The sequence below is a fragment of the Crocuta crocuta genome, unplaced genomic scaffold (genome assembly GCF_008692635.1).
Source record: "Crocuta crocuta isolate KB4526 unplaced genomic scaffold, BGI_CrCroc_1.0 scaffold225, whole genome shotgun sequence".
Lineage (NCBI taxonomy): Eukaryota > Metazoa > Chordata > Mammalia > Carnivora > Hyaenidae > Crocuta > Crocuta crocuta.
In genome coordinates this window covers 1,522,632-1,548,109 of record NW_027530408.1, presented here as the reverse complement: position 1 = coordinate 1,548,109, position 25,478 = coordinate 1,522,632, and the positions used below count along the sequence as shown (strand labels likewise).

General features: G+C 54.0%; 1 protein-coding gene and 1 long non-coding RNA gene across 6 annotated transcripts in view; one reads left to right on the top strand and one right to left on the bottom strand.

The window, feature by feature from the left end:
* The window catches only part of PEBP4 (phosphatidylethanolamine binding protein 4), a 216,918-nt gene that overhangs the window by 181,623 nt on the left and 9,817 nt on the right, over positions 1-25,478 (top strand). For all 5 annotated transcript variants that reach the window (XM_077766585.1, XM_077766587.1, XM_077766586.1 and 2 more), the window contains 2 exons: positions 21,345-21,390; positions 23,653-23,766. In XM_077766585.1, coding sequence (XP_077622711.1) covers positions 21,345-21,390; positions 23,653-23,766 — 160 coding nt within the window. The remainder of the gene's footprint in view (positions 1-21,344; positions 21,391-23,652; positions 23,767-25,478) is intronic.
* Positions 9,987-16,343, bottom strand: LOC144233602 (uncharacterized). Its single transcript, XR_013335711.1, has 3 exons — positions 16,290-16,343; positions 16,027-16,120; positions 9,987-10,065 (listed from the first exon to the last, which is right to left on the bottom strand). It is a non-coding gene; the product is annotated as an uncharacterized LOC144233602 (long non-coding RNA).

Sequence of the window (25,478 nt, the reverse complement as noted above, 5' to 3'; positions counted from 1 at the left end):
AGTTGGGGCCTCTCTCCCTACTATAGATTTAAGAGAAAGGGAAAAATCCATATTTACCCAGATCCTTCTATTAGTTCATCATGATAGGGAAGCCCTAGGATTGCACAGATGTTCCTGGGTTTCAGACCTAAGTTCCCCAAGGCAGCTGGGGCTTAGAGGGAAGGGACAGGGCTTCATTCTGACCACCCCCCACGAGTTGCAAATTGTCTGTGGGTCCTCAGAGATCCCCCAGTCTCACACAGCATAATAGCATCCCTAGGCTTCTAAATTGGGGACCCCAGCCTTTGCCCTCCCAATCTTGGGATCTTAGTTCAGGGTGGCCACCCTGGCCTACCTGAAGCCTATCTAGAAGCAGGAGGCTTGACCCCGGCAGCCCCTGCAACACGGATTCCCTGGGACAGATTTCACAACCCAGCGCTGAGGTTTACTACAAGTTTCAGACAAAGAAGGTGTGTCGGAGTTGAGAGCATGCTTCTGCCCGCTGCGTGGGTGTCAAGTTCAATACCTTCTTGTCAACACTTGAATGTGTTGAACATCACTCACAAGGGCATTCTTTAAGAAACCTATTAACTTAATTACCCAGGCTTTTTTTCTCCCCCTCTTCCCCCTATCCATGCATCTCATATAAAAGTTTGGCTTTCTTCCTTTCTGAGATATTTTTGATGTAACCTCTCTCCCCTTGGCACAATACCGTCTTGTTTATTTCTCTAACAGTTAGTCAGGGTGGCTGCCCCTGTACAGACTGACTTCCTTACTCAGGTCTTAGCCCTGAGAGAAGCTAAGAGAGAGCAAAGAGTGACTCTGGTGGTGGCAACTGGGGGTGGGGAGGATGGGTCACCTGGCATCCTTTCTGACTGCCCAGCAGGAGTGAAGTGTAGAGGGTGAGAGCAGTGAAGGGCAAACCAAGCTCCTGCAAGGTATGCCCCTCCTTCCTGCAGAAGGTGGGGGAGGAGCCACCCAGAGACACAGGTCAATCAGCAAGCATCTATTAAACACCATCCATATGCCCAGAACCATCTACCTGGATTTTAGAAGAGAAAATTCTGCCCAGCTCAGTTCTTCCAAATTCCAGCCCCAGTGTACATCCAAGCCTCTGGCAAAATGAAATAATTAATTTGTTATAAATCATCTCATACTAGAAATCAGGATAACTATGTTCCAGACCCACGCTGCCTATAAGGGGGCCCTGAATTGGTTCCTTGGTAAAATGCAGAGGTGGGGGGGCACCTCACTGAAGGATTTCCCTTTAGAAGGACTCCCTTTAGAACTCACCCATGGCTCACCTGTGCTTGCACAGGTACCTGCAGCTACCCACCTACATGGGAAGTCTGCTCAAAGGAAGGAGAAGAGCAGTAAAGTTCAGAGAGGCAAATGGGAACCATCTCTGAGAGTTGATCCATATACTGCATTTGGTGGCTCTGCCCTGGCTGGTGACTCGCCTGTCCAGGGAGGAGGAGATGGATAGAGGCAGGGGCGGGAGCAGGCATGGCTTCCAGCGCTAGTGGGTAAGTGAAGGTGATGAGCCTAGGGAAGGCAGCTGTGCTTCGAGCACTGACATGACATAGAGGGGGACCTCCTGCCCACAAACCTAAAGCAAGAAGAGCTACATAGAGACCCATGGAGTCGTGTAGGGGAAGAACCACCAGCCAGACCTCATCGTAGTGTGGGAAATCGGGGCTGCCAGCTATGATAAAGGAGGAGCACGCCCCACAGCTTTCTTGCCGGAACCATGCATGACCAAAGAGCAACTTTCAAATCTTTCTAACCATCCTCACTCTCTTCTCCTGTTTCTGGGAAGCAAAAACACTGGTGCAAATTCAGAAACTCCAGCAGGACTCTGTGGCAGCCCCGTCCCCCGTACCCACACCTTTTGCAGTTCGCTGACCCCAGATTGACATATCCCCCATCCCCACAATGGCACGGCCCCTCAAACTCTCAGTGGACCAGTGACGATTTACAGAGCCAAGAGGCACTGATGTAGTGAATCCTGCGTGTGGAATTACGGAGTTAGAAGGGACCCAATGGGTCATCTGGTCCAGGTCCCTGGCTCCAGGCAGCTTTGCTTCTGAATCATTCACTTGTGGCCTCTCCATTCTCCTGCAGTGTATGGTGATGGCAAAGAGAGGCCTGGCCTGCAGTTAGAGTTTCACAGCTGCCCAGTCAAGGAGGGTTCTCTTTTCCCAGGAAGCTGTTGCTTGTGGGGGACCTCAAGACTACCTGACGTTCCCACCTGTCTCTCTGCTCAGAGCTGATTAAAGCCTGGTGACCTCTGATTCAATCCCCCGTTTCTTCACCCACCCCTAGTGACCACCTCCTTCTGTGTGCCATCTAGTGCAGACAAAAGGTCAGAGAGGGGAGAGCCTGCGGAGACCAGGGATTTGACCCCAAAGGTTCCTAAAGGTTGGAAAGTTTGCATCACCAGCCCTCAGTGCCCTGTTCTCCAAGGCATCCAGCAGGCAGTTTCACTCTGATGCAATTCTCCACCAGGCGGGTTCTGTGACCTAGGATCTCCGAGGCCTAGGTAACTTCTGGAGCAAAAGAGAAGTCATCTTCTCTTTACACTGTGGCCACGTCCCATCATATACTGGCTGGTGGGCTTCACTCCCCTGCCCTCAGAGGGCTCCTCTAAGCGGTCCCACTGCCCTGTGCCATAGGCTTGGAGCCTCCGTCACGCCCAAGGAGCCTGAGAGCAGCCCTCTCTCGAGGAATCCTTTGTTCTCTCCAGATGTGGGGAGATCTGCTGCAGCAGAAGCTTGGAAGGGAGGGCAAAGCAGCAAAGGCTTATTTATCTTCCATCCACACACCTTCCTATGCAGTGTATGCACGTGTGTGCGCGCGCATGCACGCGCATGCATGAGTGTCCAAGGCGTTCAAGTTGACTAAGAATCTAAGCATTGCCTAAGCCAGGGCCTGGGTCCAGGTGAAGCCCCTCCTCCTGCCTCCACCCAAGCCGGACAGACATCCCCTCCAGTGCCGGGGCCAACAGCACTGTGGGAGAGCGTGCACACGGCCCAGGGCTCCTGCCCCACAGTGGCTATGTGAGCACACACTCATACATTCCCTGAGAAAGCCCCTGGGGCCTCTGTGGGAAGACTTTCCGGGAGACATTTATGGCAGAAGAGGAAGTATGGGGCATCATCAGAGCAGCCTGGGCCCTGGAGCAGGCAAGCGCCTGCCAGGAGTGGAGTCAGGCTGCAACCTCCCCTGATTACAGAGCTTTTAACCCTTTCCCTAGTCCCAGGCAGTCAACCAGGCAGGGTCAGACTAATAAGCAGGGTCCCCAGAGTCCCCACTGCTGCCCCTCATAGCCCCCTCCTCCACATGTGCACACCCGTATATGTATGCATGTGTGCATGTGCATAGGTGCACACACACACACACACACACACACACGTCACCTGCCCTGCTGACCATACTGACTCACCCAGATCCAATGGTAGCAGACTCCTGCCCGGAAGAAGCATGGAACTTAGAGCTGGAAAGAAACCTTGAGGTTTGGGCACCTTCCTCAAGGAATCATCCTTATTTGACAGAAGAGGCCACTGAGGCTCACAGATCGAGTGCCCATGTCTACTCAGCTCCAAGCCCAGAACCCAGGCCTCTGTGGCCTCTTACTGGTCAGGAAGCTGGGTCCACACAGAGGCACTTAGGGGACGGGGCAGGGCCTGGACAAGGGTGGAGAGTGCCCCTAGGGGCCTCCCCAGAGCTGAGCACTTGGTATCACTTAGAGCTCTGAGGTCTAGTCCACTAGCTACTAGCCACACATACCTATTTAAATTAAAACTAATTAAAATGTAATAAAGTGCTTAAAAATTCAACTTCTTTACAGCAGTAGCTACATTTGAAGCGTTCAAGAGCCACATGTGGCTAGAGCTACTATAGAGAGCAGTGCAGATCTAGAACATTTCCATCACCACAGAATGCTGTATTGGATGGACAGTGCTGATCAGAAGGAGGCAGCCTGCAGGACCAGATGGTCTGAAGAAATCTGTTTCCTGGTGGAGGGCTGAGGTCCCCTTGGAAGCAAGGAGAGGAGAAGGGAGAGGAGGAGGAGGGAGAAGAGGGCAGAACAGAGGACTCAAGAGAAAGATGCTGGAGAGAGGAGAGCGAACAGAGGAGGAGGAGGCTGGCGTAAAAGAGGAGGGGCAGGAAGGAAAGGGAAGTCCTGTGGCTGTCCCTGTGGCTGGGCTCTGACCAACTGTCCTGATGCAGGGTTACTGATATATTCCCTCCATCCTACTCCAGAAGCGCCAGAAGGCAGAGTCACAGACCCCACAACCAAGGGGCATAAATAGGGCATCTGATAGCTTTCCAGACCCAAAGAGCCCAACCTGTCCCCAAACTAGGACTCTCCATCCCCCAGGGTGGCTTGCATACCTGGGCACCTGGACTGGCAGAGAGAGATGCCCCTGCCCCTTGCACTGGCAGGGCATGTCCCTAGGCCCTTTTATAGCTCACAGCAGCAAAAATGTTTCTAGGAAGGGAGGGAGGGAGGAAGGAAGGAAGGAAGGAAGGAAAGGAAGGAGAATCTAGTGAAATACTTCTCCTGCCACAAGCTGGGTGCATTTTTCAAACCAGGAGACAATATCTTGATTCAATTCCATAGATTCATAATCCATTTTGTCACTTTCTCACACATTCTTCTAAGCAAACATTTGAGGGAGGGTATTGAGCCAGGCAAAGAGTATCATGTCTGAAATCAGAAATGCCTGGGTTTACTTCCCATTCTGCCACCTAATGACCAGGACAGGTGGCTGCGCTCCCCCAGGCTCAGTTGCCTGCTTAGCCGGGCTGACCTAGGGCACTGATAGGTGTGGAGCACAAGAACCAGGCCGGCACTCAGCACTCGCCTGTCAGTCCCTCCCCAGCTGCCCCAGGGACTTACTGTGCATCCTCTTCCCCCCACCCCCCACCCTCCACCCCCCAGAGCAGGAGAGGAAGTACAGGACAAGACCCCCAGCGAGCTCAGGGCCAGGGGAGAGGCAGAAGAGCCAGCAGCTGCAGATCTAGGCTGAGGGAGTCCACGCCTCGCAGCAGGACAGAGCCAAGCACAGTGTGAGGGAGGAAGCCCTTGGGGAAAGGCAGTTGAGGAAGGCTTCACAGAGGCAGAGAAGTATGAGCTGGACTGGAAAGAGTCTGACGAGGGCATCTGAGACTGAGAAACCACATGAGCCAAGCTCATAAGGAACCTCAGTTCTCCCTGAGAAGAGCCCCCAGCCTCAAATGGGAAAAGCCTCTAGCCTGAGCCTCGGGCCCTCCCCAGCCCTCCAGGTCCCACTTCCCCAGAGGGGTTTTGCAATGCCTCATTACAGCCCACACCCCCTCTCAATGGCACTCGGGGTCCCTAAGTCAGGAGGGTGCTAGAAAAGCCGCCTGTCTCTGTCTGAACAGCTTCCTGCCCCCAGGCCTGGATTCTATTCGGGAGAGGTGCAGGGAGATCTAAACTGGCCTTTCAGCCAAATTTAAGCACATCCAGGGTCACCCAAGAAATTCCAGCAAAGGGGAGACAAGTCATCTCCTCAGAACTGATTTCCTTAACACAGCCCCCTTTGTTTTGAGGTGTAGGCAAAAGAACACTGGACTGTGAGTCAGGAGGTTTGGAGCCTAGGCCAGGACACCTGGATTGCATTCCCAAATCTGCCGCCGATTGGGACTGTAATCTCAGGCAAGTCACTTAACCTCTCAAGGGCTTGCGTTCCCCACCTGCAAATTCGGGGTGATACTCTCTGCCCTTTCTGCCTCCTTGTAAAAGGAAGATTAGATGATACAGTGGCACAAAGATGCCTGCAATGCCTCCAGAGTGAAGAGTGCCCGACACATGTCCAGGATGGTGGTTGTTGCTTTACCAGCCATGACACCACCTCCAAGTGACTTACCTTAGCCGCTAGCGCCCCACTCTCCCAGACCAAGGACTTCAGACCTGTGCCTCCATATGTTCCTTTTCTACTCTGGAGCCCCCAGCTGAAAGGCCAAGTGTGACCTGGGAGCAGTGCTTTTTCTGCCCTACTTTGTAAAGGGGCAGTTGTCCAAGAGGAGGGGATGTGAAAATGGGGTATTGGTGACAGGCACAGGAACCTGCATTCTTGGGAGTCCCTGCCCTCCACTGACCTCAGTTATCTCCAGATGGCCTGGAGGCAGGGCTGGGCCAGCGCCCAGATGGGAACACTGAGGCTGCAGGCTGACTCACTCATGAGTTTCTTGCTACTGGCAGACCCTGTTGTGGTGGCCCGTGGCTTCTGTGCAGACTCTGAGCAGAAGACCACGATTTGACAGTTCCATAGCTCTGGGGAAGGCAAAGTGGACTGTCTCCATGCCTGGAGACTGCCCATCCCAACTCCTTCTAATGCTACCAGTCCCATATCCCTGATTCCGCCCCACCTCCCCGGGGGTGGGCGGTGGAGCTCACCACGGCAAGTGGACTGCTGGATTGTTTATTTCCACTTCAGATTTCATCCCAAGTGATCTCATGTTCCCCTGACCAATTTCCACAATCAAATTTGGGAGAGGTGTGGGGCTCGGAACAGCTTGAGCCTCTCATGGAGCTCATCCTGGGAACACAGGGGCAAGTATCTCTTTAAAAATATTCCCTGCATAGCAGGTCACACTGGCCTGCAGCCACAACACCCGGGGCTGTGATCTCATCAAGCTCCAGGAAGCCAAACAGGGTCAGGCTTGGCTAGTCCCTGAGCGGGAGACCTCCCAAGCAAAACACAGGTGTTGCTGGTGATTCAGCAGGCGGAACCCCTCCCTCCACAAACCCAACTCTTGTCAGGTGTTGGATGATTCTGTGAGCTCCTATCAGTACCTGGGCAGAAGGGGGCGTGGCGCAGGCAGCGGGTGAGAGACGCTCTTTCCCTGCGCCACATGTTGCAGGTGTCCACACCCGTTCTTAAGAATCAGGGCGTACGTGCTTCCTCCCTCCCCAGCCCCTGCCCACTTCCTAAGGTTGGTCAGTCATTGACCTAAATTCTTGCAGCTGTTTCCAACAGATAAGGGATGGAAGAGGACAAGGCAGCCCCCAACGGGCTCAGGAATCAACTGCCCCCCACCCCCCAACAGCTGGGGTCTGTGGCTGCCACCAGGCTCTGGGCCTCAGCCCTCAGGATGGTCCCTGGTCCCTTCTGGGTTGGGAACGGGTGAAGATGAAAGGGGTCCATTAAATGAGGGCGGTCATTAGGCTGTTTTATGAGTACACAGATATTCATTACTCCCCAACCCCGTCATTAGAGGCTGTGGCAAGGAGAGAGCTCGGGGCCCCTTCTTTATTGCAGTAGAAACTGAGGGGTTTCTCCCCTAGAAGGGATCTCTGCTTCTGCTTCTCAGCCAGGGGTCCTGCCCAGGAGAAGGTTGGCAGCCTCCATTCCAGTCCTAACTCACTCCCTCTCCTGCTCCTCCAACCCTCAAGGGAAGAGTCGAGCAACTCAAGGAGGTGATAGGGGCCTCAGGGTCAGGAGGCCCTGAAAAGAGCCCACACCTGACAGCTAGAATCTGGAAATAGGGGCCTTTCCACCCCAGTGCCCAGTTCTCCCTCCCCTCTCCCTGCCAAGCACTACTGTCAGGTGGGGAGTCTACAGCTTCTTCCAGGAAGCCTTCCCCGCCCTCAGTAAATCCTCTAGTTAGCATGCATCACATCTGTAACTACCCCTTCATTGTATTCCTGCCAGACTGTAAACCACCTGCACACCTGCACTGCACTTGGCGCCTAGCAGGGGCAGTAAGTGTGGGCTGCCCTGATCTCAGCCAGCAGCCAGGGCAGATGACCCGGCAGAGAAAGAGGGGTTCACTGTAGCCCCCACCCTTCCCCCTCTGCCTTTTCCCACAGTGCAGATGATCTGCGGAACCTGCTGCTTTCTTACGGCCACAGTCAGCAAGTAACAAAAACAAACCATCTGCCATTGTCTAGACAGTGCCCCCATTTACCTCCCAAATGTAACCCGTTTGCACAAATCCCACAGAGCACCTGCTTGCATCCTTCCTTGCAGTCTGCCCCCTTCCTATAGGGGGCCCCCCAGTGAGAGAGTCCGGCAGGGCCCAACCTGCTCCTGCAGGGCCAGCCCTTCATGCGTGACAGGACCGCAGGCTGGGAGGCTTGCCCCTCTCCCCCATTAGGGCTGCAAGCTCAGTGGTAATAGGCTGGCACCCACCCTGCTGGTGCAGGCCATGGAGGCTGAATGGAGCGTGGCCAGACCCCACAGAGAGGAGGCTGATTAATCAGCTGTCATTTGCGTTCATTAAAGACCCCTTGCTTGTGCACTGCAGCCTTGGATGCCGGGGCAATTGACTGCTCACAATACAAAGTTCTGGGGAGAAGTTTGTCTCGGCTCCCCATGGCATAGCCTCGGGATCGGCCTGGCATCCTAGAATCGCAGACTCCTGGGGCGGAAGGCCGCTGAGGCCCAGCCATGTGGGTCGGGGATAGGCAGGGGGCAGACCAAGCCCCAGATCCAGAAGCCTGGGGGAGTCCACAGCTGTGGAGGCCCCTTGACCCTCTTTGGGATTCTTCCCTGTTGTCACCCCATCCCCTTTCCTCCCATCTCCTCATGGCCCCTGGCACTGTCACCTGGAACTGCTGGGCCCTCCTCAAGCTTGTGCAAAGACTCATTTCAACACACTTGGAGACTGATGACGATCCCCACAGGGCGGGAAGCCAAGCACGGCAATCGCCTCAAGCCTAGCTCTCCACCTGCCTTCCTATTGGCCGTGGGGTCCAGCGGAGAGCCCCCCAACACATGACCACCCCTAACGGGGCGGCCTGGTGGCCCAGGCTCCACTGGCCTTGCTGGAGAGGACTGTAGATCTCCCTTCTCTTCCCCAGGGTTATGTCAGTCCCCAAGCATTCCAGAGGCAGACTGACTGTGAGGCCAGGGTGTTTACGGAGCTCAGTCTCGGTTGTTTTTGCATTGTAATTACCAAGCTCCCCAGATTGGCATTTGCCTGCCGGGCACTGTAAAAGGTGACACAACAGAATGAGAGAGCAAGCCCCCGGTCCTGGGAGGCCCCCAGTGGGTCACATTCACAGTTCCCTTGGCCCAGAAAAAGGAGTCTGGCCTGACACAGACAGGCAGGGGCTCAAAGGCCCACCGCACAGGCCCTGGCATGACCAATGAATGAGAAGGCAGACGGGAAGCTTGCCAGGGATGACGGCTTTCCTTGGGCATCTTGGAGGGGGAAACTTGAGGAAGTCACTTAGTGGCAGGCCTGCTACTACGACCAGGGTCCTAGAGCAGACCCTGACCCACACACCTGGAGAGCCTCATGCAACGCCCCCCTGTTCTACAGGCTACAAGGAAGAGCAATGCTCTCTTGACTCTTGCTTCCCCAGAGGTCCCTCAATGCCTGGGGAATAAACATTCCCCAAATAGGGTCAGGAGTGAAGAACACGATCAGGGAGAAAGGAGCTCCAGTGGGAGTGTCAAACACCCTCCTTGAGTACCCACCAAACTGTACCCAGGTCCCCCACACAGGTCCCCCACTGGCAGGAGGGCCTGCCCTGCCCAACCCCAGAAATTCAGATGTCCAGAACATCTGACACAAGTGACACCGAAAGTCCCTGATCTGGGGGCTGTTTCTGCAGCTCCAGGTGGGGGTGCTGGAGAGAGGATGTGCCTGGTGCCTTCCCAGTCGTGGCCAAGCCCCAGCCCCTCCAGCCCACCCATCTCCTCTGACCACCTGCCCTGGAGCCTGATGCTCCAAATAGTCAGCCTTGAGAGCTAGGGCCACCTCAGGACCAGTCAGTGCTGCCGCGGAAGGATGATTCCGAGAGCTCCAAAGCCAGAAAGAGACCTGTCAGTGACCTGAGCTGGGCTGGTTCCCACCGTTGCTGCCACCATCCAGAGACCCCAGGGAAAGTGGGCAGGAAGGCCCGAGAGCAGACCTCGGAGGCAGCGCTTCTCAGGCCTTAATGTACATGTGACTCACTGCAGGTTCTTGTAAAAAGGAAGATTCTAATTCACATGTCCAGGGTGGCACCCGAGAGTCTGCATTTCTGACAAGCTCCCATGTGCTGCTGCTGCTGTTCTGAGTAGTGAAGGGCTAGGGCAGCAGGGCCAAGTTCACTGTCAGCCCCTGTGAAAAGAGCAAAATGTGATTTGAATGAGACTTACCATTTCTATTTATTGTCACACTTTCTAATGAGTACAGAGTTTCACAGAACCGCCGGGTCTTGCCAGCCTCTTTTCTTGCTCAACATCCTGAGCCCCAAGCTTTTTTTCCAGAAAGTCTGTCTATCCCTCCCTCCCTTCTTTCCTTCCTATCTTCTTTCCCTCCTCACTCCTTTCTTCTTTTTCATAAGGTCTTACCTGTCCTGGGCCCTCTGGTAAGGAAGGAGAGAGGAGGCCTAAAATTGTGGATTATGCTTTATTTTCCCACTAGAACTGAGTGTGGAAGCCTAAAGTAGGGCAGAGGAGGAAGAGAAAGCAGAGAACAGAGCCCAGGAGCCAGACTCCCACCACCACTGCTACCTGCTTTCCCCCAGGAGGCTACAGAGGGCTCATGATTGCTGGGTGCCCCCTCTCCACTCCATGCCCCCAGCCCCCTAGCCCCCCAGCCCTGTGGCCTGCTCCTCTAGGATTACCAGCTTTTCTTAAGTGACACATGGGGAGGTCAGAATGGTCCAGAGGCGGCTGGCCATTTCCTGGAACAGAATTGGGGGTGGTGAGAAACCTCTTAGGCAAAAAGAGAGGAGATGGAAGGACTAGTGGAACCGGGAGCCAGTGGAGAAGCTGAACCAGGTGCTCCGAGAAGCCTCCCAGCACTTGGCGAAGGTGGTCCCCACTCTACAGAACCCAGGGGAGCCCCCATAAAGCTCTCACAGCCACCCCGGAGTGGTCCATACACCAGTGTCCCCAGGCATCCATAAGCCCTGGGGTACCCTCCCCAGACCAGGTGGGCATTAGGGGGCTACTGGGCCTCCTCTGGTCCAGCTTGCAGCCAGGAAGCGAAGGTCTGGCCCGGGGTTCTCGTCTCAGCTTATTGGCCCTCGCCAGTGTCTCCTGTCCTCCCTCCTGGGGTGGCAGCCACCACAGATAGGCAGCCACCACAGATAGGCACCATGCCTGAGGACGTAGCTTGTTCCCTCTGGAGGGGGCAGTTTCCCAAGCCCTGTTTATTTGGGGGATAACCGCACCCACTTCCCAACTGTTCTGCTTCTGTACTGCATGGAGAGGGGAGCAGGCCACCCCGCAGCTTGACGCTGCAGTGCTGGGAGAGGCAGAGGTGGTGCCCTTCACTCTGCTGACCACCTCTCCCGCTAGGGCTCCCCTTCCTTCCCACACCCCCCACCCCATCGGCCCTCACACGGCAGCAGCACAGCCTCGTTCTTACTTACGAACAACAGTCCCCATCAGTCATCTCTTTGTCCTGGTGTCCTGCCAGGGGTCTGGAGGTCCCCACACCCGCCTGTCCTAATCCTGCAGCCCAGGCTTTAGCGTCACCACCAGCCCCTTCCGAGTGCTCCATCGTCCCGGTCTTCCCATCACACTCAGCCCCTGACATGCCCACCAGTGCAAGGAGGCCTGAGAGAGGGAGTGTGTGTGTACTTTGTGAGTATGTATGTGTGACTGCATACGGCTATGTATATTGTATGTGTATATGCACATGAGTGTGCGTCTGTAGGACACTACATTTGCATTTGTGAATATGCATTTGTGATGTATTGTGTGTGTGACTATTTGAGTATGTATTTGAGTGTGTGTGTGCATGTATGAATATTTTATGAGCATATTGTGTTTGTGAGCATGTATATATGAGATGTGTGAGTGTGCATGTAAGCATGTTGTACGTGTGTGCATGGCTGGACATGTGTGTATGTGAGACTGTGTGTGCATAAGTGCGCAAGTGCAGAGAGTTGTGTATCAGCACGCATGTGTGAGCATGTGAGTGTATGTGTGTGAGTGTGCATGTATGTGTGTGAACATGTGTATGTGACTGTGTAGACATGTGTTGCGTGTGGGTGCATATGTGTGGGTGCATGTGCATAAGTAAGCATGACAGCCATGTGTGTGAATATGTGTCCATGGAAGCCTGTTGTGTTTGTATGGGAGCGTGTGTGTGGCTGTGAACATGTATATATGTGAGTGTGTGAGGGTATGTGTGAGCACATGTGTCTAAGTGTGAGTATGAGGGTCATGTGCAAACGTCTATATGAGCATGCATATGGGGGGCCATGAGTGTGTGACCACATGTATGCATGAGTGTGTGCATTAGTGAGTGTGAATTACTGTTCTCCCCTTCTCTGACTCTCACCCTGCCACCCCCGCCTCTGCCCGCAGACCCAGCCTGTGAATGACCTGCAGACTTCCTCGTCTCTCCCTGCTCCCATGAAGGAACCCAACCCCTCCTCAGCTCCTGAAGCTCCCGGGCTCCTGTCTCAGCCTCTGCCGCTCCCCTTCCTCCCCACCGATTTTGGAAACATCTTGCTGCTGTTTTGCTTCCCTCACTCCCATAGCCAAGCAGTTTCTGGCCAAGTTTCCACCTGACAGCAGAGCTCCAGCACTCTCCACCCTCCTGCCTCCCTCACCCAGGATCCTCCATCCGCCCCTGTGGCTGGTGGCTGGACTCCCATCGGAGCGCCTCCCTCCCAGCAGCTCTCCCTCCCATCCTTCGCTTTCTGTGTGTGTGTGTGTGTGTGTGTCTGTGTGTGTGTGTGTGTGTGTGTGTGTCTGTGTGTCTGTGGGTGAGGGAAGAGAACGGAGCAAGGAGTGAGAGAAAGGAGGCTGGGCTCAGATGGTGTCATGAAGAGATATTAATGCCCCTCATCAAGGCATATTAATAAACATTATGTGCCAAGCGCTCCGCGCACCCCGGGTGAGTGCAGACCCAGCGGGATGGGCCCGCGGTCACAGCTGAGCAATCTCTGAGCCCACAGCACAGCCACCAGCCTCATGAGACTGACCCTGCCAGGAGACCTCTCAGGACTGCCACAGCAAGAGGGAGCCTGCAGGCTGGGTCCCCGTCCCCTCCCACCCCCTGCCGCCCCGCCCCACCCCCACTGGGCAGCCTTGGGGAAGGGGGACCAGGATGACCCTTGCACTGGGGCAGCACTGTGGGACCTGAGAATATCCCACTTCCTAATTTCATCTTTGCAACAGCTCCATGGGGAGATCGGGGCAGGTATCGCTATCGTTGCCGCTTCATAGGTACGGAAACTGAGACACTGAGAAACTAAGTGTCTTGCTCACAGTCGTGTAGCTAATTGGCCATGACATTGGACTGAAGCCCAGGTTGCCCTCTCGGCTGGCTGTGCTAACCGCTCAGTCACTAACACGATGGGGCTGCTTTTAGCTGGATGACACCACTTCCCTAGTTCCTGCAGCTGCCAAAACTCCGACCACGAAGCACAACTCCTCCAGCAGGGCAGGCGGCCTCCGTCCTCCAGGTGGTGGGTCTCCTGAGGGTCACCGCTCCTTAGCAGGAAATGTCCGGGAAGGCGGGGACCAGAGGAAACTAACTGGTGTAAAACTACTGGCGCTGGCCGAGTGCCTATGCATTGTAGGCACCCGGCAAGAGGTGCTTCCCCTTTCTTTATGTGGTGACCACGACCACATAAATATTAAATTATTGGCTCCTAAGGAGGTTTGAGCAGGCGGAAGGCCAAATGGCCTGTTCATTTTATTTGTGTTTTAGCATCGCAGTCTGGTGCTATAGGAGGGTACAAAAGTGGTTATTCATGGTGACAACCACAGTGGTGTTTAAAATTACATAAGGTAGTCTCTGCATGTGTTTAAGAAGATAAGAACTAGTGTTTAATAAGATCACTAACTAAAATAGTCAAGGTGAGAGGAGTTGGGGAACTATAAGGGTACGATTCAAGGGCTCAGGGAAATGTGCTTATGAAAAAGAGCCAAGTCTCTGCATGGTTCCAGGTAGTTGAGGCATTCCAGAGACCTGTTACTTCTGAGAGCCTCGGGTTTTCTTCCAGGTATCCAGAAGTGGCCATCTTCAGTCTAACTGACGTCGATGCACAATAATTAGATCTGGCCACCAACTCATGATATTGCTTCCAAACTATCTTAGTATAGCTTATCTGTTTCTAAGTGGAGCAGGTCATGCATTGTGTTCTTTATTCTGTTCTCCCTCCCACTCCCCCTCTCTAACCCTACTACAGAGCTGCATCCAGAGAATGGGTGACCTCTGACAGGCAAGGGGCAAAGAGGAGTGGGTCCGCCTTCTCCTGAGGTCTAAACCAGTCTCTGGGCTTCAGAGACTGAAAGCCCCTCAGGCACGTTACCTCCGCAGGAGGGCAGAGGGGAGTCCAGCCAGCGCAGGCCCCAGAAGCACCAGAGGCTCACAGCTGGCACCTGTGCTTTGGGACCCAAATGCAAGGAAGGGACCCATGGTGTTCTCAGAGCAGTTACCTCTACACAGAACAATCAGGGGATTCTTTTCCTTTCTAGTATTTTGTTTTCTTTTCTGTGTTTTAAAACTTTTCTTCACTGAGCATACAGTACTTTAATGATCTGAAACAAAGTTATCATTTGTAAAAGGGAGGTGTTTGGCCTTGGAGTCCCAGACTCCCCTGCTCTGAATGAGGCCATGATGGTGGAGTTCATCCCCACGCAGCTTGACCTTCCACGTGGGTCGTGCTCCAAGGCCCAGCCCCACCCAGACACTTTCTTGGCCAGAGGCAGCTCCACTGGCCCACTCTGAGGACTCTCTGGGTACACAGTTGCTAAGCATATGGAAGAAGTCTTGCGTAGGGGCTGTGGACCCAAAACGAAGGTTGCTGGTGGCTTTGATTTTCAGGAGCATTACTGGCCATTCATACCGAACCCCAGCTTAAATTTCCAGCCTTATCTTGAGCTTCTTCCAGACGCCCCTGTCCTTTTCACATCTTGTTTGCATATGTATACATCCTAATTATAGTTCCCTCAAATTAAGCTGCCCCTCCCCTATCCGGTCCACTGGAAAACTAAAAAACTCCTACACATCCTTCAAGGCCCAGAGAGAGTATAGCCTCCTTTGAGTAGCTTTTCGTGATCACTACCCCCAAGCAGTTACAACTTCCTTTCTCTGTGCTCCTCCAGTACTTCTCACAGACTTCAATTATTTAGGCCTGTAATAGAGTTATTTCTTTGTTGATTTATCTCCCTCACTAGATCATGAGTTCCTCAATACCATAAAATGGGTCTCATTCATATCTCTGTCTCCAACACAGGGCATCTCATTCATTGACTGATTTATCTGCCCATCTCCCCAGCCATCATTCCTGAGGGCCAACTCCATAGTAGGTGTTATCACATACACACAGGTGCAAGACACTGTGACTTATTTGGAAACCGCGTATACTTCCACATAGCCTGGAACAAAGGGCCTGGACCAAAGGGCCTGGACAGCCTGGACTTTCTAAGCCATAGACAACCTTGACCTTGGCCTTGGGAAATCTTGCCTTTTAACCCAGTGTCATGAAGAATGATGAACCCCTGGGAAAAGCTCTTCTCTCTCATCTGGGTAACTGACTTCAAAAGCAGATAATTCCTCCTCAGCCACACCCCACCTCTCCCCATATTGGCATCTGGATACCCGAGGAGGTAACTCCAGATCTGAAGCCAAACTGGGGGTCAAAACCCAAAGGTGTCTTGCCAGTCAGTGCCAAGATACCAAATCTGCCGGCTCCCCACCAGCACATTACCTAAAGACTGTTCACCACTCAGCCCCACTGCCCATGAAGATGCCAGGAAGAGGCCTATCCAGTCTTTGATGTTGATACTTCTCGAGGGAAACTGGTGCACAAAATAATTGGCCATCCTACACCATGGAGTCTAGAAGCACTCAGCTCCCAAGAGGGCTCAGGTACATGACTCCTCACCACTTCCCACGGACTCCATTTTACCTACCTCAGTGGCCAGCCCTCCTTTCCCTGGCCTCAGGGCAAAAAAGCAGGCCACAGGATTAATTGATCACAGCCTCTCCCCTGGAGCAGGCACAGGTCTCCAGGGCTGGGTCCTTTCCAGGCTGGCATTAGGTGGCCTGGCAGCCACGGCCCCTCGAGACCTCAGAGCCCAGGAGCTGTCAGTGCCTTTTACTTACCCTTCTTAATTGCAGAATACACAGATTGCTGGGTAGCACTTTCCCATCTTGTGCCTTTTCCTGGATCCTTTGCCACTTGGCAGCTTGCAGGCAGCTGTGCAAAACAGCAAGGAGCTTTCTCATTTGGTGCCAGTGTCAGAGAGCCTGGAACTCCGTTTCCAGTTTCCCCCTTTTTTTTTTTTACCTCCCCCCGCTGCTCCCCGAGTGCTGTTGCCTTCANCCCCACCCACCCTCCCACTCTGTGATCAAAAAGTGAAACTCACCACTCTGACTGAGGTTTGCAGCCAGGCAGGAGAAGTGATTGAATCCTCCTGTCTATATGGGAAGAAGTGGGTGAAGCGATTAAATCATCTCCGGCAGACTCTAGGAAATGTGCTGCTGACCCTCTACCCCAGGGGTCAGCAAGCCTCAGTACCTGGAGCCTCCACAAACGTCCTGGTGGGCGGACAGTTGCCTGTAGGTAATTGAAGGGGAATGAGAAAGCTGCACTGAGCCAGGCCCCTTCCCCACCCACCAGACCTCACAACCCGAATCTGGCCACCAGTCTTAAGAAGCATTTACCTAAGGTTTCTCCAGGCTGGGCAAGGGGTGCCTCTGGACTCTTGATTCTCAGGAAATGTAGCTCTCTGATGTCCCCATGGACAAGAAACAAAAGATAGAGGTGACTGTCATCTAGTTGGCTCATCTGTTTGTGGGACCTCTGGGACCCAGCCCAGAAAGGCAAGAAGGATCCAGGTCCAGACAGTAGCAGTGTAGTCCCATCAGAAGAGGTGGGACAGAGTGAGGAGTAGAGCCTTCTAGTCTTGGCATCAAGGCCAGCTACCTATGACACCTTAGACAAAGCCTTCATTCATCCCTCCACTCCTTCCACAAATATCTATTAGACTTACTATTTCAGCTTGGGTTCCCCCAAAGCAGAGTCTGAGACAAGGAGTCTAGGGCAAGTAGTGTATTTTCAAAGGGACACAAGGAAGCACCAGCACGGGGGAGGGTAAGAGAGAAAAAGGAAGGCACTCAGTCAAGGTTCATGAGCAAACAAATTCCACTGTGGGTACCTGGAGCCAGTATTGAAATATGCTGCTCCATCATTCCTCCCATGAGGTGAGGAACTGGAGTATTTATGCCTCATTTCCCATCAGCCATTGGTTAGGAGCAACAGCTCCTAAGGGGATATTAACCCCACCCCCAGCATGTCTGCCCTATTGTGCAGGTGATGAAGTAGGCTTTGGAGGCCAGAGGTGGCCCTGGGACCAGGAGAAGCAGATTGGAGAGCCCCAAAGTGGCAAGGGCCAGAGAATGAGCCAGGGCACTGACAATGTCTACTACCCCTAGATGCAAAGCATCTAAGGGTCACAGAGATGGGCAGGATTCAGTCCCTGCCCTTAAGAGGTGAAAGCTTCTCTGGGTTTCTTTCCAGTCAGATGGGAGACTGATCTCTGCCCTCCCCATGTAAGGGCTGCTGTGAGATCAATCCATCAGTTGGACAGAGCCCTGGAGAATAAATCCTGAAAGCTCATTGCAAATGTAAGATCATAGTAGGGGCAGCAGACCCCAGCTCCCAGCACTGTGCTCTCTACTTGACCAGAGACCAGCTGGCCAGAACAAGTCTGGTAAAATCGTCTCTCTCAGCCTGGGCCAAGAATGGGGCCACTGTGACTCTCTGACTCTTGGTCGAATTTCGCCTTCTCTTAAGCATCTCATATGCCAGTTCCCAACTTATGTCTGTAAACCCAGAAATTCCTCCTAAGTGTCCATAGACTCAAGCTTCCTCTCTGCAATTAGAATAATTTGTGCCAAAGAGTCTTCCTATACCAGGCAGTCATGCACATACCCTGCATGCACAAACACACACATGCACACATGCAAACACATACATACTGGGAACCAACTTCTAAGAAAAAGAGGAAACTGTTTTTATATCCTGGGCATTTAAGGGTCCCACTGGGCAATCTTCTACGTCTTCCTCTCCTCCCTTTGCCAGAGGATGCTAATAAGGAGAAGAGTTGCCTCCCCAAGATTACCTAGTCTCCAACACTTAGAAGGGCCCTGGACATCCTCCTAAGCACATTGCCCTAACACCTCAGGTGTTCCTGTCCTGATACCCTGAAAAAACCATCTTGGGCTGTTAGGTGTTCTTCAGGATCAGAAACCCAACAATTTCTACACTGTTTGTAATTTCTATAATTATTTCCTTTTTTTAACCTTAGCATTTAGACAAGCTCCTTTTGAAAATGTCAATCTGTCTTAGCTATAGTAAGGGAAAGGAGGTTTTGTCTGGGCTGGGCGCATCTTAAAGAGGAGCAGCATACCTGGGGGAGGGGGAAGGCCAGGGAGGAGGGGTCCAGGTGAGGAAGCCAGGTGTCGGGGTGCTCTCACAGTCCCTTCCCCACTGCAGACTCTTTCCAAAGTTCTTGTCTGCTCAGACTTGACAGGTGTGGGATCTGTTCCTCAAATGCCGGGTTCATTGCCTGCCCTCAGGTTCAGTCCTGTTTCCCTAGGAAGTGCTCAGAACCATAGATTCCCACCACCCACCCCATCCCCCACCCCTGAGATATTCCAGAATCTCATCCATATCCAGAGATGTCCAGCTTTCTAAGGTCATCTCAGGCTAATTGTGGTATCCTAGTCCACGACGACACTTCAGAAGAGCTCATGATTTCATATGGGGTTGGAGGGCTGGGAGGTTGGAGGACAGGCAGCCATTTCACCATTTCCATTGTGGCCCCAGCCCTCCACATGATATCTGTGTATTTTAATAATAGTCTTCCTAAAACAGTGCCTCCTGGAGAAGTGATAGGGTCATCATGACCGCTGTAGAAAAAACATAGGATGGTGCTGCGGGTCAAAAGACATGAGATCTTGAGCTAGTGGGTCTCAAAGATCCAAGGGTCTAAGGCCCCTTCCTCCTGGAATATTCTGGGATTCTCCCACCTACTGCTCTGTGGCTCTAGACAAGCAGTTTGAACTCCTTGAGTCTCAACTTTCTCACCCTTTGAATTTGGTTTCCTAAGGCCACTACCACATGTGGATTATATGGTAGAAAGTTTACCCACTCCCAGGACAGACCAGTGGGGGAAGGTTTATGCCCAAAGGAAGCCTAGCCCATCCTCATCCTGAGTGCGTACCAGCCACACTGACCACAGTCTCTGCAGGGGCGCCTCTACAGCCTGGCCCTTCCTTAGAGCCTTCCTGCCCTTCCAAGGACCAGCGCCGGTCTGTATAACGAGCTCCAGAGAGACCCTAAAAACTCTGAAGCTATCAATGCCCTCTGCTCACGCTCCCCCAGCAGCCGCCTCAGCGGAGCTCTCGGCCAGGGAAGGCAGGCGGGAAGGGCTGCTGGCTTTACTCAATGAATCGGCGGGTGTGCGGGTGTGCGGGTGTCTGTGCCAAGCTGGCCCCGGTTGATGAGAAAAGACTCCCTGGAGTGAAAGGGAGGGGTAGGAGAGCCTTTCCACCCTGATCAGGGCTACAGATCAGACTTTCCATGCTGCTCTGCACAAACTCCCTGACCTTACGGGCCCCAGCCCCCACCCTTACCCCTCCCTGCACTCACACAGAGGAGAGAAGCCTGTTTATCACTCTGGGTGGGACCCAAGCCTGTGGGGAATTGAAAAGAAACAGCCAGCTTAGGTTGCTATTGTTTTGTTTAAACAAACCGCTGGCTGGGCTGACTTGGAGAGGCGTGAGGGGAAGGCTGGGAGCGCAGAGCCGGCTGGGCTGGGCCGCCCTGGGCTTAGCCCCCATCTCTCAGCGGTGCTAGAGCCGCCAGAGAGCTATTTTGGGAGAGTGGCTGCTAAGGCTTGGGCCTTCACGTCCTCTCCCGGGACGGGAGAGATGGGAATCAGGGGAGGGGCCTCTGTTCCCCAACCCCTTTCCTCTACCCTGGCGCCCCCTGGCTTCTCAACCCCTGGCCACACCTGGAGTCCCCTGCCAGCCCTGGGTAAGACAGGGCCTGATGCTGGGGGAGTCAGGGACCGTGCTGAAAGCCAGCCAAGGCAGAGCTGGCCAGACCCTCATCCTGAGCACCTCTGTGAGGTGTTGGCACGCGCCCTGCTGTTCCAGGGTCTGAATTTGAAGGCTGCCGAGACGCTCCGGAGCAGACAAGACTGCATGAGGGGGCTGGAAGGGTGCCAAAGGACAGAGATCTTACCTGCTTGGGGCAAGGAAAACCAAGTGGGAAGGGGGCCCAAGGTGGAGGGGCCCAGTGCAGTCCTCTGCCCCTTCTCCCAGCCAGGGACGGGTCTGGGAGAGGGGATGTTCTGAGAACGGTTGGTGGACAAGCTACAGCCCAAAGGGGAAGAGATCAGGGGGCTTCAAGGAGAGGGAGGTGGGGCTTTAATTTTGTAGAAAGGAACCCGCACTAGGGGCTAGGTCTCCCAGCTGACCCCGAGAGTCTCCGCAGAGAAATGAGAGGAGGTCTCTCAGCTCCCTGCTCCCAAACCCTCATCCTGAGCACCTCTGTGAGGGGAAAGAGCAGAGGCTGCCTCAGGAGGGCTTGGTGGAAAGATGGCCAGGGCACAGTTAGGTGTTGGCAGAGCCCGTGAAGAGCCATGCTAATCACCATCATTAAGGCTATAAAACCCCACACCTAGGGGCCGCGAGCTGTGGCACGGACCCAGGGGCCCTGCTCCAGTCCCTTTCATCTGAGCATCTCCCGGTCCTGCACAAACAATAATTAGCACCCGCCCCCGGGATCGCCTCATTATCCCACAGACGCGGAGCAGAGGGGGAAAGGGAGGGGAAGGAAGAAGAGGGAAACTGAGGCCAAAGAATCTGCCCAGAGGTTGTGGGCTGAGTCCAGTCAAGGCTGGGGAAGAAGTTGCCTCAGAATCAGTGGTCCAGCCTCCTCCCACCCTCCCTGCCCTTCTGGTTACTCAGGCAGCCACTGGCCTAATACTCTCAAGGCCCGAAAGAGAACCTGAGAGGGTGGGCTGGCTTAGCAAGGCTGTGAGAATTGTCAGCCCCTGCCCCAGATCTGACCAGACCGCACAGGCAAAATTGTGTCCTGTGCCCGGTCTAGGGGCGCAGATGATGGGAGCGCCCTTCCAGAAGTGTCCCCTCATGTTCAGGGGGCCCATCCCTCACCCCTAGGCCACCCTCAGCAATGCCTGTGTCTGTCCTCTCTCCCTGGGCCCCCTGAGGCACCATTTCAAACCTTATAGCCAGTTCTCAGGAGCAGCCGTTCATGTTCCTACTCCTCCATCATACTCCCTCAGGGAGAGAACGACGTCAGCAAAACCCACTTGGACCGAAGTGTGCTGGTGTGGCCTTCGGCTGCCCCAGTCGTCTCCCACACCCATGCCTGTCTGTCATTTCAGGGCACTGATATGAAGAAAGGGAAGATTCAGGGCCAGGAGCTGTCAGGTGAGTACGACCTTCCAACCCGCCTTGCCCCAGCCAGGGCCACAGGGAGGACCGCGAGAACCATAACGAAGCCACTCAATGTTGACACTTCACAGCGTGCAAGCGCCGGCCCAGGAGTGTACTTGTGTGCTCTAAGGTCATCTTCACAGCTGCATTTTGAGGCCGCTGCCACCAATATGTCCATTTTAAAGAGAATGAAGTCGAGGCACCGTCCCCACTTGTCTCATGACAAGTAAGGGGTGGGGCCAGCGTGGAAGGCAAGGGTTGTCAGGAGAGCAACTGTAACTGCTCTCCTGGCAGAGATCAGCGGGTCACTCTCTTCCCTCTGCCTGCCTCCCTGTGTCCCCTGTACCCAGGCCCACAAGGTGGTCTCGTCACATGGGGCTCCGTACACCTCCCGGAAAGGGCTGGGCAGAAAGATAAATGAGCCTCATAGTTCTGTGGAGCGACACAGGTCAGACAGGCCTGGCTTCAAATCCCAGCTCCACTACTTACTGTTCGCCTGACTTTACCTCCCAGAGCCTCAGTTTCCTCATCCAGAAAATGGCAGCAACACCCATCTTACCAAGTTGTGGTGAGGATTAAGGGGATGTCCCAAGGGAAAGCACTTAATCAGGGCCTGGCACCAAGAAGTGGCTCAACATGCGTGCATGTCCCTTCCCTTCCTCCTCATAACCTCTCACCTCTACTGTTGGAGGGGGGATTCTTCAGGAAAGCCCTAGTGAGTGGGGTTCAGTCTCCATGTCTCCTGAGGATAAATTCCCCGTTGCACTGGATCAGCGAGTTCCAACTACAGCCTTATGCACCCAGAATCGTGGACACCAGTCTTGGGCAGCATGGAACGTGCCCACACTCAAGCGTACTCGGCACCCCACACACCCACTGGCCTTGCTAAAAGCTGACCCAGCTGCACCTGCCCTCCATGCACGTGAAGACACACTCGGGCGCCCACCTATGCTCAGAAGTCTTTCTCAGAGTTGGCAGTGTTGGTGAAAAAAAACAATGGCCCACGTTTGCACACACACTGACAGAGACCCTCCAAAACAGCCTCCACGAACACACACACCAGCTCTCCCAGCACTAACACTCACCCCTGCACCAGCACAGACCCCAAGTCATACAAACTCATGTGGCTCCTGGCACACCCTGTGCTGTGCTCACTCTGAACACACGCACACGCACTGCATGCACACACACACACACACACACACACGTGCGAGCGCGCATGTCAGATCTGCAATCAAAACCTCAGGGAGAGATGAATAGTCAGGAATTCCCCTAGCTGTGAGCATGCTGGAGGCCCCAGTGGCCGGAAGTACACCATGAGGAACAATTCCAGCAGTTCCAAAGAGCAAGTTGCTCTTGTCTAATGACCAGGAGACGGAGGTGGCCATAAAGGACCAAGCTCCCTCCCACCGGCATCCTCACTGCAAGCTCTCCACCCCCACCCACCCCCAGGAAGATTCCTGGCTCTTTAGGAAGGGAGAGGAGGCGAAGGGGAGGAGGCAGAGTCACACAATTTGGAAGGAGGCCCAACTGGAACCAACCGCAAAAGTCTGGCCCATAAAACCCCTGCATAGACTCGGGGAAAGAATGAGAGATGTCCCACCCCCCTACCCCCTACTCCAGAAAAAGATCTGCCTCCTGCACTGAGGGCAAAAGGGAGGGAGATGGGCCTTCTCCTCCGGAAGAGCCTGAGTGGGCTCCCAGCGCCCCAAGCACCCAGATCCTACACTTCCAAGATCAAACCTTTGAACCGAGTCCCACCCACCCCCGTAACCACTTCCAGATCCTCCGGATCCAGCCAAGAAATTGGCTTCTTTGGGAATTGAGTTCATAAGGAAATGCTGAAAAAATAAATAAAACTCCACTGCCAAACACTCTCACAGAGGAAGATGGGTTTCTCTTGAGGCAGGAAATCTATCAGGATAGACAAAAACAGCAAAGGGATAACACCAACACCCACCGGCCAAGAAAGGCCCGGGAGTCCCACCAGTGCCCAAGACCTTCAACCAGCCCACACCTCCACCTCATCCCCCCACCCCACCCCCAAAATAAGGTGTTTCCTAAAGGAAACTACTGAAGGTGAGATCCTGCCAAAGATAAATCCCAATAGCTGGCCGTGGGTAAGCCCCCAGCTGGGACCCCAGGACTCACTGGGGATCATGGAAGGCATAGAGAATTATCTTGAGAGAAAAGAGCCAGGGGTCTCTGGGCTCTGTGGTGGGTGGGGCCCATCTTCTGTCCTTCTTCTGCCCCTAGCCTACCAGCCTCCCTCCCCACCAGCACGAAGTGGCTTCCACCGCTACCAGTTCTTCATCTACCTTCAGGAAGGACAGAACATCTCTCTCCATTCCAAAGAAAACAAAACTCGAGGTAAGGCCTTCCCATCTGTCAAAGCTGGTGTAAATTTGGGGGTGGACGTGGATGCTTTGTGCATTAACGGATAAGTTGGGACGTTGACCCCTTACCCTTGAGCTTTGGAGGCCAGAGTCAAAGAGTAGTGTTTCTTGGGAGTAGACTGGAATGAGCGTCCTGAAGATTTTGACATCAGATGTGTTCTCCCCCCGCCCCCCATAAGTAAGTCCCACAGATCAGGATGGTGGCTATAGTTGGCGTAGAGCCAGGGAGAGAACCATTTCCCCCACTTAGCCTCGAATGGCATGTGCAGGCAGCTACCCCACAGCACCTCTGCAAGTAATTGTACGCTGTAATTGAGCCTGATCTGGGCAAGAGGGCCCTGGAATGCCACCTTGCCAGTCTGTCTTCATTGGTCATTAATTGCTCTGTCTGCCCAGTATTGCTGCAGTGGTGGGGCAAAAACTTCCCCAGCCATGCCCCTTCCACTGGCTTCTCTGAGCAGCCGTCTGGCATCCTGGAGAGGACCTACTCTCTATAGCCTCCTGATAGCTAACTGAAGGTGGAGCTGGGGACCAGGGAGGAAGACTCATGGACATGTGGACCCTGCCATGCCTCAGGCGACTCACCTTGACCCTGTGTGAGCCATGACCCCTCACTGAGCCTTAGACTTCTCTCCAGGAAAATGGGAAATAAAGTAGTCTGTGCACTCTATCACCTCCCCCATTTGGGGGAAGGGAAGAAAATGCGGAACGCACAAATGCCATCTTGAGAGTGCAAACAGCACATCCCCCAGGCTGGCAGGAAGGTGAGTGGGCGGGTGGATGTCATCAGCCATTTGCTCTCACCCAGTGACCTTGACCAACTTCCACCCACTGGGAAGCTGGGAAAGGCATTGTTACAAGCCTGTTGCCCAAAGGCCCCAGGGGAGCAGAAAGCAGAGCCCCGAAAGGTATTGGTTGAGTGAAGGAGGCCTTCAGGTGTGCCGAGCAAGGGCCACCAATCACAGAAGGCTCTGGGGTGCCCCGAAAGCAGAGTTGGTGCAACCTTTCCACTGGTGAACCCTCCCCAGGTGCCCTCAGCATCTTGCCAATCTGGAAATCTGTTTTAAACAGCTTTCCCAAAGACACACTGTCAAATTTGGATACAAAGAGAAAAGGAAAAGAATAATGTATCTTGCCCAAGCCAAGATGAATTTCTCCAGTCCCCTGGATCCCTGTCACCTAAGACTCCGTGAGCCCCCCTTACACCGATCCAGGCACTGTGCTTCCTGGGGGATGAGTCTCACAAAGCAGGCAGTGCCTGAGTCCCACTGTTAAGACATCAAGATCACAATGCCCACACCCTGGGCTAGGATAATGCTCAGACTGTCCCCTGAGGGAGCCTCCAGCAAGATCAAGCACTTTCTGAGGGGGTGGGGGGGGTGGAGGGGAAGGACAGAGCAGTAGGCAAGGCCAGAAGGATCATGAAAGGGGGCAAAGGGAGAAGGGAAGTGCCTACAGCAAAGACACTTGCCCTCCGCTGTGGCTGGGTCCGCAAGTTCCATCCTAGCCTGTCCTCCAGAAAACACAGCGGCTGGTGTGCCCTTCCTGTGACACTGGCAGGAGGCAAGGAAGCGCTAAGCCTATGCAGCCTGACACCCATTATTAGTCCCTTTGAATGAATCTTTGCCAAAACCACAGGTCTTTGTGCACACTTCCCTCCCACCCCCACCCCCACCCCCTTTAACC